Raw genomic sequence first — 15521 nt, 5'->3', positions numbered from 1 at the left:
GAATGCTACATCGTGAACCTTCCGATCTGCATAACTCTTCTGTCTGGACTGGGCCGTGCGGAGTCGATCCCGAATTACCTTCACCTTATCCAGGGCATCTTGGACCAAGTTTGTACCCAATAATCTGGCCTTGCCCGGCTCAAACCAACCCACTGGGGACCAATACCGCCTACCATACAGAGCCTCATATGGTGCCATCTGAATGCTCGACTGATAACTGTTGTTGTAGGCAAACTCCGCAAGTGGCAAAAGCTGATCCCAAGCACCCCCAAAAACTATCACACAGGTGCGGAGCATATCCTCCAGTATCTAAATAGTGTGCTCGGACTGTCCGTCCGTCTGAGGGTGAAATGTTGTGCTCACCTCAACTCGAGTACCCAGCTCCTGCTGTACAGCCCTCCGGAACTGTGATGTAAACTGCGTACCCTGGTCAGAGATGATAAATACTGGTACGCCATGAAGCCTGACGATCTCGTGGATGTAAATTTGAGCCAGCTGCTCGGAAGAATAAATAGTCATCACAGGAATGAAATGAGCTGACTTGATCAGCCTATCCACAATCACCTAAACTGCATCAAACCTCCGCTGAGTCCGTGGGAGCCCAATAACGAAATCCATAGTGATCCGCTCCCATTTACACTCCGGAATCTCTAACTTCTGAAGCAACCCACCCGACTGCTGATGCTCATACGTCAGCTGCTGGTAATTTAGGCACCGAGCCACATACTCCACTATGTCCTTCTTTATCCTCCTCCACTACTAATGCTGCCTCAAGTCCTGATACATCTTCACGGCACCCGGATGAATAAAGTACCGTGAGCTATGAGCCTCCTGAAGAATCAACTCACGCAAACCATCTACATTAGGCACACATAGCGTACCCTGCATCCTCAATACGCCATCATCCCCAATAGTGACCTCCTTAGCATCACCGTGCTGAACCGTGTCCTTAAGGACAAGCAGGTGGGGGTCATCATATTGACGCTTCCTGATGCGATCATAAATAGAATACTGAGAGACCACATAAGCCAATACTCGACTCGGCTCAGAAATATCCAATCTCACAAACTGGCTGGCTAAGGCCTGAACATCCAATGCTAAGGGTCTCTCTGCTGCTGGAAGATATGCTAAACTCTCCAAACTCTCCGCTCGACGACTCAAAGCATCGGCCACCACATTGGCCTTCCCCAGGTAGTACAAAATGGTAATGTCATAATCCTTAAGGAGCTCCAACCACATCCGCTGACGTAAGTTAAGATCCTTTTGCTTGAACGGGTGTTGCAAACTCTGGTGATCGGTGTAGATCTCACAAGGAACACCATACAAATAGTGGCGCCAGATCTTCAGGGCGTGAACAATAGCTGCTAACTTAAGATCATGGACAAGGTAGTTCTTCTTATGCACCTTCAACTATCTGGATGCGTAGGCAATCACCCTACCATCCTACATCAACACCGCGCCAAGAACAATCCGCGAAGCATCACAATAGACGGTGTAAGACCCCAAACCTGAAGGCAATACCAATACTGGGGCTGTAGTCAAAGTTGTCTTGAGCTTCTGAAAGCTCTCCTCACACTCCTCTGTCCACCTGAACGGAGCACCGTTCTGGGTTAACCTGGTCATAGGTGTTGCAATAGATGAGAATCCCTCTACAAAATGACGGTAATACCCCACCAAACCAAGAAAACTGCGGATCTCCATAGCCGATGACGGTATAGGCCAACTCTACACTGCTTCCACCTTCTTCAGATCCACCTTGATCTCATCACTCGATACTGCATAGCCCAAGAATGTCACTGAGTCTAGACAAAACTCACACTTATAAAATTTTGCATATAACTTCTTTTCTCTCAAGGTCTGAAGCACAGTCCTCAGGTGCTGCTCATGATCTTTCCGAGTACGGGAATACACTAGGATGTCGTCAATAAACACAATGACGAAGGATTCAAGATAAGGCCGGAACACGCTATGCATCAAATGCATAAAGGTTGTTGGGGCATTGGTCAGCCCAAAAGACATGACAAGAAACTCATAGTGACCATATCTGGTCTTGAAAGCAGTATTCGAGATATCCGGCTCCAGAATCTTCAATTGGTGATAGCCTGAACTCAAGTCAATCTTGGAAAACACCATGGCACCCTGTAGCTGATCAAATAAGTCATCAATGTGAGACAATGGGTACCTGTTCTTCACTGTAACCTTGTTCAGTTGGCGATAATCAATAAACATACGCATAGAACCATCCTTTTTCCTCACAAACATGACCGGAGCACCCCAAGGTGACACACTGGGCCGAATGAAGCCTTTATCAAGCAACTCCTGTAACTTCTCCTTCAACCCCTTCAATTCAGGAGGAGCCATACGATATGGAGGAATAGAGATGGGCTGAGTGTCCGACAACAAATCAATGTCAAAATCAATATCTCTGTCGGGCGGCATGCCCGGAAGATCAGCTGGAAACATATCCGGAAAGTCCCTCACAACTGGAACTGACTCCACTGTAGGGGTATCAATACTGACATCTCTCACATAAGCTAGATACATGTCACACCCCTTCTCAACCATTCGTTGAGCTTTAAGAAATGAAATAACTCTGCTGGGATTATACTCTGAGGTACCTCTCCACTCTAATCGCGGTAAGCCTGGCATCGCCAACGTCATAGTCTTAGTGTGACAATCAAGAATAGCATAATGGGGTGACAACCAGTCCATGCCCAAGATAACATCAAAATCTACCATGCTGAGTAATAATAAATCGGCTATGGTCTCAAAACCACTAAGAGTAATCAAACACGATCGATACACGCGATCCACAATAAGAGAATCTCCCACATGAGTAGACACATAAACTAGAGAACTCAAAGAATCCCGAGATACGCCCAAGTGTGGGGAAAAATAAGAGGACACATATAAATACATAGAGCCTGGGTCAAATAATACCGACGCATCTCTATGACAGACTGGAACAATACCTGTAATGACAGAGTCGGAAGCAACCGCCTCTGTACGAGCCAAAAGAGCATAATACCCGGCCTGGCCTCCCCCTCTAGGGCGACCTCGACCTCCCCAACCTCTACCTCGAGCTGGTTGAGAAGGTGGGGCGGTAGCTGGTACTGGAATCATGGCCTGAGGACCCGGTGGAGCACGTGGTGGCTGAGAAGTCTGTGGAGGTGAAACCCTCCTAAGTCTGGGGCAATCCTTCACCATATGGCGGGTGTCGCCACACTCAAAGCAACCCCTCGGACCATAGGGCATGGCTGCTGCGACTGACTCGGACCAAGTATGCTGGACTGGCCGCTAAAAGCACCCCGAGCATGAGGCACACTAGATACTGGCGGTGCATAATAAGGCTCCTGGGGCCTAGAAAGGGACTGGAGCACCACTGGCAGCTGGAAGAGCTGAATGAACGGGGCGACCCACATAACCCCTACCATGGCGAGCTGCTGGGGAACGAGCTCCAGAATAAGAACCAGTCTCTCGAGACCTCTTGGCCTTTCTCTCCTCTTGGTCCCGGGCAAGCATGCCCTCCAATCTCCTAGCAATACTCACAACCTGCTGGTAAGGAATATCCATGTCCAGCTCCCTGACCATACTAATCCTGATACTGGGGTGGAGTCCCTCAATAAACCGACGAACCCTCTCTCGAACTGTAGCAACCAAGGTCGGTGCATGTCGGGCCAAATCACTGAAGCGGACTGCATACTCTGACACAGTCGTAGCACCCTAGCGCAGCTGCTCAAACTCCGCGCGCCATGAGTCCCTAAGGCTCTGAAGGACATACTCTCTCAAAAATATGTCCGAGAACTGAGTACATGTAAGTGAAGCTGCCTCATCCGGACTACTAAACTCATAAGCACGCCACCACTGATAGGATGCTCCTCTAAGCTGGAAGGTGGTAAAAGAAACCCAACTTGTCTCCGCTACACCCGTAGTACGGAGAATACGATGACACTCCTCCAGAAAACCCTGAGCATCATCTGTAGCCAATCCGCTGAAGGTAGGTGGGTGGTACTTCTTGTACCTCTCAAGTCTGAGTTGCTCCGCCTCATAAGCAGTTGTCCTGGTCTCATGCTGAACCGGAGCTACCGGCTGCATAGGAATGAACTCTGGTGCCTGATCAACCTGGACCCTCTGTTCAGGAGTACGGGATGCGGGAGTCTGTGCCCCTCCCCCGGCCTGAGATGTGGCGGGAGCTAGTAGGATCAATCCAGCCCGAGCTAAAGTGCTAAACATGCTCATGAGTTAGGCTAGAGTCTCTTGGAGGGCTGGTGCAGCAATAGGAATATCCGGTGCCAGCCCTCCAGCTGGAACTGCTGGGGGCTCCTCTGTCGCAGCTCGCGCGGGTGCTCTGGCTGCACCGCGTGGTCGTTCTCTACCCCGCCCCCAGCCTCTGGCGGCTCTAGCAAGGGGCGCGGGTGCCTAGTTATTAGATCCTCCGGTACGGGTCCTCACCATCTGTGAGAAAGAATGGATTATAGAAGTTTAGAATTTTTGATGCCAACAAATTTCGCACGACAAGGAATCAAAGAAGCATAATTTTTTCCTAACAGTTCCATAGCCTCCCAAAGATAAGTACAGACGTCTCCGTACCGATCCGCGAGACTCTAATAAACTGGCTTGTAACTCACGACACCTATGAACCTAGAGCTCTGATACCAACTTTTCACGACCCAAACTCTCCCTCCGTGAATCGTCGTGACGGCACCTAGTCTTTACGACTAGGTAAGCCTAACACTTGCGGAAAAGAAATGAAAAACATGAAAATTAACAACTAATAGTAACAAATATTTTTTTAAGCAATTGAGATGCCGCTCGGCATATACAATAATCAATTCTCGAAATATACAAAACACTCCCAAGACCCGGAACACCGTAAGTCACAAGCTTCTACGAAGTTCTAACTGTTTTATACATCAGTGTCTATAGAAATAAGAGAAGAATCAACATAGGGGGATAGGGGGGGGGACTCTGAGGATCTGCGGGCACGGGAAGATGTACCTTGAAGTTCTCCAAAAACAGCAGTGACTGCAATTAAGGACAAGGCTGGTAAAAGGAACCTGGATCTGCACACGAAAAATATGTGAAGGAAAGGGCGTGAGTACACCGCAACGGTATCCAGTAAGTGTCGAGCCTAACCCGGTTGAGTAGTGATGAGGTCAGGTCAAGGCCCTACTGGTATATAATAAATAAGCAGGAGAGTATAACAATATAATAAGAGACTAGAATTTAAACAAAGAGAACATAACAAAGTAGCACACAAAACACAAGGATAAACAATAGGAGATCTCCCGAGATACCATCTTGTAGTCCCAAAATAAAGGTGCAAGGAGATCTCCCGAGGTACCACCTCAAAGTCTCAAAAGTAAATATGCAGGGGAATCTTCCGGGATACCGTCCCAAAGTCCCAAAAGTAAATGTGCAGGGAGAACTCCCGAGGAGCCGCCTCGTAGTCTCAAAAGTAAATATGCAGGGGGATCTCCCGGGATACCGTCCCTAGGCCCAAAGTAAATACGCAGCTCAAACGAATGAATATAACAACTACAACACGAAACATATAATTTAGACTAAGTACAAGTCAAGAAAGAAACATGATTCTTCTAAACATGCTGCAAAGAGTTCAAATATGCAATTATGACACGTAGACATCCTATTTTAGGCTAACAAGATAACTACACATGCTAGTACACCCAGATAAGATGAAAAACAGGCTATTACTTGGTAAAAATCAGGATTTTTCACAAATAGCCTGTGTATGCACTCGTCACCTCGCGTACACAGCGCTCACATATCATAACAACACTAAATCCTAAGGGGATTTCCCCCCACACAAGGTTAGGCAAGCCACTTACCTCAAACCAAGCTCAATCAATCCGTAACAATGCTCTTTCCAAGAATATCCGGCTTCGAATGGCCCAAATCTAGCCAAAATCAATTATATACCATAAATACAACTATAAGAATTACTCTAATTAATGAAATCAAAGCTAAGGCAAGAAATTAGAAAATCACCCCAAAAGGTCTCCCCGGGCCCAGGTCTAGGAATCGAGTAAAAGTCATAAAATATGAACACCCATTCACTCATGAGTTCACTCGTACCAAAATTACTCAAATCCGATACCAAAATCTCGATCAAAATTCGGCCTAAGAACTTTTCTCAAGTTTTCCCCCAATTTTGCAACACAAATTATTAATTTAATGATGAAATTAAAGACATAATCATGGAAATTAACCAAAACTAGGTAAGAATCACTTACCCCAAACACCCACGTGAAAATCCCTCCAAAAATTGCCAAATTCCGAGCTTTCAAGTCCAAATGGTGAAAAATGACATAAACCCTCGATTTGAACCTTTAAATCAGCCTAGGTGCTCCCTTCTTTGCGAACGTGAAATATCCCTTGCGTTTGCGAAGAGCAAATTATTCTTGCCCAGAAATTCTACATCTCGAACGCGAAGGCCTCACAACTCAACCCTACGCAAATGCGGGACCAACATCGCGAACGCGTAGGCATAAGGGCCTGGGGACCCAGCAACCAATCCCTTCTACGCGAACGCAGGATATTCTTCGCGAACACGTAGGCTTATGATCTTAGAGCTTCGCGAACACGGGACTGACATCGCGAACGTGAAGCATATAATTCCTACCTGCCCCAGATCCTCTTCGCGATCGCGGAACACCCCCCGCGAACGCGAAGAAGGAAACCAGCAACTGAAGAACACCATAATCTGCTATCTCCCAAAGGCCAAAAATGATCTGTTAACCACCCGAAATTCACCCGAGGCCCTTGGGACCTCAACCAAACCTACCAACAAGTCCCAAAACATCACACGAACTTAATCGAATCCTCAAACAACCTCAAACAACGCTAAAATCACGAATCCTCCGATTCAAATTTAAAGAACTTGAAACTTTCAAATTCGACAACCGATGTCAAAACCTACCAACCACGTCCGATTGACCCAAAATTTTGCAAACATGTCATATTCAACCCTACGGACCTATTACAACTTCCAGAATCGGAATCCGACCCCGATATCAAAATTCCACTACCGGTCCAAATATCCAAAACTTCGACTTTTGCCATTTCAAGCCTAAATGAGCTATAGACCTCCAAAATACTATCCGGACACGTCCCTAAGTCCAAAATTACCTAACGGAGCTAACGAAATCAACGAAACTCTATTCTGGAGTCGTCTTCATACAATTCTAACAACAGTCCAAATCCTAAGGATTAAATCTCCATTTTAGGGACTAAGTGTCCCAAAACACTCCAAAAACCAAAACGAAACCTCCCGGCAAGTCACAATAGCAGAAAAGGATATGGAAAAAATAGTTAATAGGGGATTGGGGCTATAACTCTCAAGACGACCGGCCGGATCATCACAGATCGTTACATAAAGTGGCACATTTCGTCATTACATAACGACAAATTTAACGATACGATACAATAAAATTTAAGTAACAATCAAAATAAATATCGTATTTAAAATAACAATATGATACAATACAATAGGTAACAACCATCCAAACAAGTTGTTAATCCATTTATCATAATATGTCATTTGTAGTTCAATTATCATAGTTTAGTATTTATTGAAACTGATTCACACGACTTTACTCCACTAGCTGCAGACAGCAACATTTGGCCGTATCTACCGGGAGGCAAATGGTGTAGCAGATGCCCTGGAAAAATATGGCATGCTCCTAACTCCTTCTAAAGGCCAATTATAATGGAGTCCCATACATTTTATGTCTCCCCCACCCTTCCCCCACCCTTTACTTTCGATGCTTTCAATAAGGACCTTTCGGATGTTACTGTACCACGATTGGTCCCCCTTTGCAATAGTGTTACTGTTTAGCTTTTAATATAATTGTATCCTTATTAGCAAAAAAACATATTTATTGATTATTTTTGTACTTGGATAATTCTTTAATTTGTGTAAGTGATATATCGTTCTCCTCTCTTTAGAATATGTAGGCCAGGTTTTCGGCTCCTTTTGTGTAAGAATTCACAGTTTATAGCATATTCCAAGGTTAGGATTAGGTGATTTTGGAAAGAAAATTTGTTGAATAATAATTACTTCATTCGTCTCGTTTTATATTATTCGACTAGTATATTGTAGTAATGATAATGGAAGAAAATATCAAAAGTAATGATTGAAAAGTTAGTTTGATAGAAGAAAGTTTACATTAATATTTAAATCTTGAATGTTTTAATGAATTAGAATAATTAAAATGTAGAAGTAAACTATAATAATGTCAAGTATTTTGTGACACAATTACACAAAAAGCCGACCAGATTAACCGTTTACTTTTTCTAGTCAGTATACATACATCAGTCGGCTAGGTGGACAGCTATTTGGGTTAAAAAATATTATTAAACAAAGAAAAAAGAATCCTGAAGAAGTTTATCCATATGAGACTCCGCCGTAAATATATTTATCTATTTAGTACTCTATTGGAAATAAGCCTCTTGAAGAAGCTTATCATTTTGGTACTCCGTTATGAATAAACATTACCCCCGGTAAAAGATTATCTATATATGGTACAGTAGCAGCTTACAAACAACTTACAAGCAGCTTACACGGCAGCTTGCAGTAGCAGCTTCCTTTCTTCTATAAATAGAGGAGTTTTCAGTTCATTATGTACATAAGTTTGAAGTTTGAATAATATATCAGTTTCTCTCTATACTTGTCTTTACTTTACAATTTTTATTTTATAACAAGTTCAGTTTATTCCAACTATTAAACCAAACAATTTGTGAATGAAGCACTATTTCCTAGAAATCCAGAGAAATAAACAAATATTCCAGAGAAATTATCCTTTATCCACAAAGCTACAACAAGCAGGGCATTTGGTCTAGTGGTATGATTCTCGCTTAGGGTGCGAGAGGTCCCGAGTTCAATTCTCGGAATGCCCCTTATTTCTCTCAGTTGCTTTTCCCCTCTGTTTTGCGAGGCCATCAAAAGTCTCGACACTTGAGGGAAAGATTATCAAAAGGCATGTGGTATGATTTCACATTTGTTAGCTTTTACATCAAACATTTCACAGATATAGTTTCAAAAGATAGTATTAAAAAGATTATTAAAGCTCTTCATCTGGTGTCAGGTGAGCAAGTTCCTCTGATATAGTACTACTGCCTATATTTTTCCATAAGAAGTTCCAAAGTTCAAATTTGTGATTATACTGACAGTAATTTTTATTTCAAATTTTCCCCGACAAAAGCTCTACACGAAAGCACATCTTGAGAATCTACAGAAACAAGCATAGAATTGGTGAAGCTGACACTTGCTTAACTTCTTGCAAAACAAGCATCAGACTAATACTCCAGCAGCTTGGCTTGCCGATTAAAGGTCCTAACAGGTAACACCTATATAGACTTATGCTCCACTGCGAACCACTGCCCTTAAAACATGAGCGTTTCCCTCCTAAATGGTTATCCTTGTAGTTAGATTAAGCGCCAATTAGCCCTTCTCTGGTTCAAGAACTACATCCCTTTCTATGTACCCTACCTAAAGAATCATCACATAACAAAGAAAAGTTATAAAGAACATTAAAAAAGGTTGAAGTGCTTGTACACTGGGAGGCAGCACTTCCATTTCCCCGTGTAAGTGGGAGTACAATGCAGCACTCCTGTTCGGCATTTTAAAATTCGAGCTTAAGTCAGGCAAACAATCACTGTGAGACCTTCTCAGACCTATCAAGTGATCAAAACAAGAGAAACCAATGTTTTGATAGAGATCAAAATTCCTTATCCTGCTGGAAGAGAAATAGAATAACGGCTCTCATTATCCTTAACAAAATGTTTGGAATTAACAGTGACTGATAAAAAGTATCTTGGAAAACACCTTGGTGAAAGAGCCATAAACAGTATAAGTTTATAACTTAAAAGTTAAAAATACAGGATTGCAAAAACTCTCTGAGAGAAGCTAATAGTCCAAACGTACAAAGACCAAACCATCAGTTTCAGGGCACCTCTTTACAATGGCAGATAGATCTCGTCCTTTCCTAAAGTACTGGAGCAGCAAAAACCAAACTAAAGAAACTGTAGTATACAAGGTTCAGTATCTGTAGTCGTCATCATAAAACACGTAATTGCTGGTTTGGGGCCTTCGTTCTCCTTCAGCCTGCAGGTAATGAAATGAGCCAATCCTTAATCACGTGAATTATGCGATCTCAGCCTACCTCAAGTCACTTGGTTTCTACATGTTTCTATGGCATTCCCTCAAAACTATAAACTAACACGGCGAACTGATTACCGTACCTTGTGAATCATCTCCTCAAATGCTTGGGTTCCGTGTTCTTGTATATATTTCTCTGCAGCAGTTAGGATGTCATCAGGCTTACTAAAGACATCCTTCTTTCGTGGAACATACCAGATGTTAACTGCTTTTCGTTGGACAATATAAGGCCTAATATAATGCTCATACACATATGCTGCACCATTGAAGTAAGGTATCACCAACCAGCAGGTTGTGATCAGTTTTGCATATGACCAGAAAGGAAGCCTGACATAAAAGAATAAAGAACTTGTTAGTGCAAAAAAAAATCAGACCTGGCATTTGGAAAAGAGTAGTAGTGATCATCCAAACTCACTAGAAATATACTGATATAGAAGAGATTCATGTACTATGTCCGAAACTTTTATTTCTCCGTCCAGTTGGAAACAACCAAAACTACTACTTAAGTATTTCCTAATACCGGAAACACATTGCTTTCTCTTTTCCTTCCAGCATGACAAATATAAGTATATAACTAAGAAACATGAACCAAAGAAAAGAATTGTGGGGGGGGGGGGGGGACAGAACGTCCTGAACAATCGAATTGTTTGCCAAGCAGAGTCTCACAAAATCTTCCCTCTTTGCCTTCAATTACATCAGAAAATGGGGTTTCCTAACCTTATACCTCAATGTGACAGTACCTTGTGCTCAAACATTTTCAACCAAGCTAAGGTCAACTACATCACCACAGCTCATTTTTTGCATTTATCATGGAAATCCAGTTTCTTGCAACCATCTTCACAATGAATTGTCAAACAGAGCTACTAAGGTCACTGAACGTCCTGAACAATCGACTTGTTCTGCTCTTGTTTTAAATATACTGGTGAAGATTCCACTATATGAGTGCTAACTCATTCAGTAATAATTCATAACTATTGTCAAGCATGACAGTTGCTCCAAGAGTCCATGATCAGATTGTAGATGACTTCACAGGAAATTTACTCAAAAATCAGAATCATTTTTCACCCAGACTGACAAAGTTCGAGCATCAATTACTTCGTGATTCTCATTATTTCTACGAGTATGGTTTACTAAAGGACTGTTTGGCTTAAAAATTCTTATTCCATCTGATAGCAAACTGCAATCAGCAGATAATCTTTCTGTTTCTTAGGTAGCACGTCATCACTCATCACTTGTTCAACGATCTACAACACCAAAGTTAAGCCCCTATATACGAAGTTAGTAAAACTTAAAATCGTTGTGATGCTATTAAAAATATAGGAATTTAAAGTCTCTTCATTCTTCTATAATAACTATTTAGAAACTAGGATGGAAGAATAAGATTTGGCAACGAACACAATGCTCAAAGGGTTATTCACAAACATCGTCTGTTATAAGTATTATACTTTTCTTCCATTTCATCCTGAAATAAGGACAAGGATATTTATTAATTGAAGGACCATCTTCCATCTACAAGTGATAAAGAGACAATTATATCTACTTGTCATCGAATTCGACAAATAATAGCTCAAAAGCATATAAAAATCTCGACCGAGGAATATTACCATTCAATAAGCTTGGCAAAGGTCAGCTCAAAAAGTGTAATCATAGAGTACAAAATCCAATATGTAAGCCATTGCTGATCATCGACTGGGGATTTGCTCTCTATAGCTCTTATTGAGGCATACCTGCCATATAACCCAGAGCTCAGTACCAAAACATAACATATGAGGCAGTAAGGAAACAAGTAAAATAAAAACACTAAGCGAAAACACACTTACAGAGGATAAACCAGACTAACCACCGGCCTGCAATTTCAAGTGTACAAGAATAGAAATTAGCTTCACAAGAATAAATTGTTCCTAAATTGATCTCTATTATCTAAGAATAAACTAGAAAGAACCCATTTGTAATACATAAATACAAAGAAAAAGGTGAGTGTTTGAACTAGATTGAGGAGAGAGAGATACCCGGCAAGAATGTCAAAGTTGTTGAGTATAACCTTGAGGAAGCTTCCTACACCACCAGATCCTCCCATCTCTAAAGTCCAAAATTAATTATATTACGACTTCTAAAGAGAGGTATAGGTCTGAGATTTGCAGTTATAGCAGTGTACAGAAGATGAGAAGAAGATGGCTCTAAATTTGGGTCAGTGGCTGATGAGGAGAGTAACAGTTGCTGCTTTGTTGTTCAGAGAAGAGTAAAGTTAGAGAGAGTTCTCGTGTTGTTTCTGTGAAAACATTAAAAAAACAACGGCAAAGGACAAATATATATTGTGTTTTCGAAAATAGTCTAAAAATATCCTTATTATACTATTGGGCTATATATACTCTTTCTGTCATACTTTGGAATAAATATAACCTTATTTTGGATAGAGTATCACGTGTCAGCACAAGATGAAAACGACCTATTTTTTTTTTATCCGATCCGTTTTAAAAAACTCATCACCCAAACCGTTTTAAAATTCAGTTTTTTTAAAGCATATATTTTATAAAAACTGATTTGTTTTTTGTAAAAACTGAAAATAAAAAAAAGAATTTACAAAATATATATTTTTAATTCTTTTCAGTTTTTTTAAAGTATTTTTTTTTATAAAAATTGAAAAAACATTTTTATTTTTTTAAAATGTTTTAAAAACTGAAAAATATATATTTTGTAAAAACTTGAAAAAAAAAAGGAATTTACAAAATATATTTATTTTTAAGTCTTTTCAGTTTTTTTGAAGTATTTTTTTTGTAAAAACTGAAGAAAAAAAATATTTTTAAAAAAAATTAGAAAAAAAAAAGACTGTCCTGAAACAGTGGACTACATATGCATTAGTTTTAAAAAAATAAAAATATTTTGCAAATTTTTTTTTCCAGTTTTTAGAAAAAAATACTTTAAAAAACTGAAAAATATATATTTTGCAATTTTTTTTTCCAATTTTTACAGAATATATATTTTTCAGTTTTTAAAGCATTTTTTAAAAAATATTTTTTTTCAGTATTTACAAAAAAAGATACTTTAAAAAAATTGAAAAGACTTAAAAATATATATTTTATAAAAAAAAATTTCAGTTTTTACAAAAAAAAAAAAATCAGTTTTTATAAAATATATGCTTTAAAAAAATTGAATTTTAAAACGGGTCTGGTGGTGGATTTTTTAAAAAGGAACGGGTAAAAAAAAGAAATAATTCGTTTTCATCTAGTGCTGACACGTGGCACTCCATCCAAAATAAGGGTATATTTGTTCAAAGTATGACGGGAAGGGTATATATAACCCAATAATATAACAAGGGGTATTTTTAGACCATTTTCGAAAGTACAAGAATTTATTTGGCCCTTTGCCGAAAAAACAATGCACCTAGTTTGTTTCTATTCTAAACTCTAAAAGTACTTGTTCTGCGACTAATTTACAGATTGTTTTTGGAAAGATAATTAAAAAAAAAAAAAAAAAATTAGGATCTAGGGCTAAATGAAAATTAAAGAAGCCTCTTATTTGTAATTTGTCACTGAAAAGGAAAACGTTTCACTTCTACGAGGAGAGAATTTTTTTTCTTTTAAAACTCTATTATTACCAAGGATGAAAGAAGGTGGAAATTGACATAATGAAATTCACATTTATTGTAAAAGTAAATTTTTGCCCGCATCATTAGACTATGAATCCTAATTTGTCAAGCTAAAATTTAAAAACAGCCATTCAATTTTTTTTTGACAGAGACCGTACTATTCAATCGACCACTAAGAATTCAATCTAGTGAATCTACTTTACTAATAATCCATTTCACTTAAAAACAAGATTGTATAAGGTCGAAATAGATTTCAGCCTTGGCATGTTCGATCGAGTTCGAAGGGTGATGTATCGAATTAAGATCCCGAAGGGTGGACCAACTAACCTCGAACCCGGGAGGCCGGTCCGTGTCGAGATCGATATCATAATCAAACTCGAATAAGAATCGAACCATGATGCAGGGTAGACCTATTGTGCTAATAATCGAGAGACCAACGAACATTGACCTGGAATCAATTCGAGAGCTCGAACCAGGATCGGGCCCAAACCAAGATCACAAGTTCGAGCCGAAATCAAGCTCAAATCAAAATTGAGGATTCTAAGCAAGATCGAGCTCACAGACAAAAGCCGTTGTAATCCCACTAGAGAGAATCTTGGCAGAAATTATGAAAAAGCTGATTTATCATGAGTCTCCCACTGAATATTTATTTTATTATGCTTGGAGCCAAATCCCTCCACTATAAAAGGGCTTGGTTATCATTTTTGTAGCACAAGTTTTCTAAGACTTACATTGTTATAAAAGTACTACATTCTTCTACAGTAAAGAATCACTCTTTCAGTTTCTTAGATTGATTCTATTTGTCGAATTCTGAGGTTCATTGTTCTTGATAACCTTATCTAGATTGCATTCTCTCCAGTCTACATTTATATTTTATTTATCCTTGCATTTTGTATCAAGTTGCACCACATATCCTCGGAACTACGTATAAATTTAACTCTATCCATTTTTCGGGTAAACAGTTTGGCGCCCACTGTGGGACCGAGGATAACAGTGGTCATTTGATACAAATCTGAAAAAACACGTCATTGTGCTTTGCACTTATTTCCGAAAATACTTTGAATTTCGGGTCAGCTACGAATAACCACCGATCGAATGGCTTCACCGATCAATTACGAAGCCGGCCTCAAGATAAAACCAACAACTTGGCACCCGAGGCTCGAATTGAAGTACTCGAAATTCGAGCCGAAATACCATTGGATGTCAATTCACAAATAGCTTTGGAGGCGAACCAGCGTTCCGAACAGGAAAGAAGCATTCAGGGTGGTACTCGATCCGTAGCCCGAGACACCCCAAACCCAGGGGAAATTGGGGCTAGCTTACGTATGATCTTCGAGATGCTGCAAGCCCAACAAGTAGCGATAGCTCAGCTACAGAGCCAAACTCGCACACAAAGCAGGCCGGTTTCCAATCTATTTCGAGAAGTCACCCCCAGAACAGAGCCTGCCATAGTGAAATCTAACGAGCAAAAATCGGGGACTACTCCCGGAATTACTAAATTGCTCGAGGAACTCACAAAACGAGTCGAAGCCAACGACAAGAGGGTGGAAACGTACAATGCCAGGGTCGACCAAATCCCGGGGGCTTCACCAATGATAAAAGGGGCTTGATTCGAAAAAATTCATACAAAAGCCTTTTCCGTCGAGTGCGGCACCGAAGCCAATCCCCAAAAAATTCCGTATGCCCGAAATTTCCAAATATAACGGTACGACCGATCCTAACGAACATGTCACCTCTTACACATATGCCATAAAA

At 40.4% G+C, this 15521-nt stretch overlaps 1 protein-coding gene and 1 non-coding gene across 2 annotated transcripts; one reads left to right on the top strand and one right to left on the bottom strand.

Moving 5' to 3' along the window:
• Positions 1 to 8847: 8847 nt before the first annotated feature.
• TRNAP-AGG (transfer RNA proline (anticodon AGG)) lies at positions 8848 to 8919 on the top strand. Its single transcript has one exon. It is a non-coding gene; the product is annotated as a tRNA-Pro (tRNA).
• A 933-nt stretch (positions 8920 to 9852) lies between these two features.
• On the bottom strand, positions 9853 to 12462 carry LOC104112200 (HVA22-like protein a). Its single transcript, XM_009622055.4, has 5 exons — positions 12190 to 12462; positions 12001 to 12027; positions 11785 to 11907; positions 10264 to 10507; positions 9853 to 10126 (listed from the first exon to the last, which is right to left on the bottom strand). The coding sequence occupies exons 1-5, from the start codon at positions 12255 to 12257 to the stop codon at positions 10061 to 10063; spliced, it is 528 nt and encodes a 175-aa protein (XP_009620350.1). The 5' UTR covers positions 12258 to 12462; the 3' UTR covers positions 9853 to 10060.
• Between the last annotated feature and the right edge of the window lie 3059 nt (positions 12463 to 15521).

The sequence above is a fragment of the Nicotiana tomentosiformis genome, chromosome 3, assembly GCF_000390325.3.
Source record: "Nicotiana tomentosiformis chromosome 3, ASM39032v3, whole genome shotgun sequence".
NCBI lineage: Eukaryota > Viridiplantae > Streptophyta > Magnoliopsida > Solanales > Solanaceae > Nicotiana > Nicotiana tomentosiformis.
Note: the sequence above shows the minus strand (reverse complement) of the source record. Positions and strands in the feature narration are given on the sequence as shown.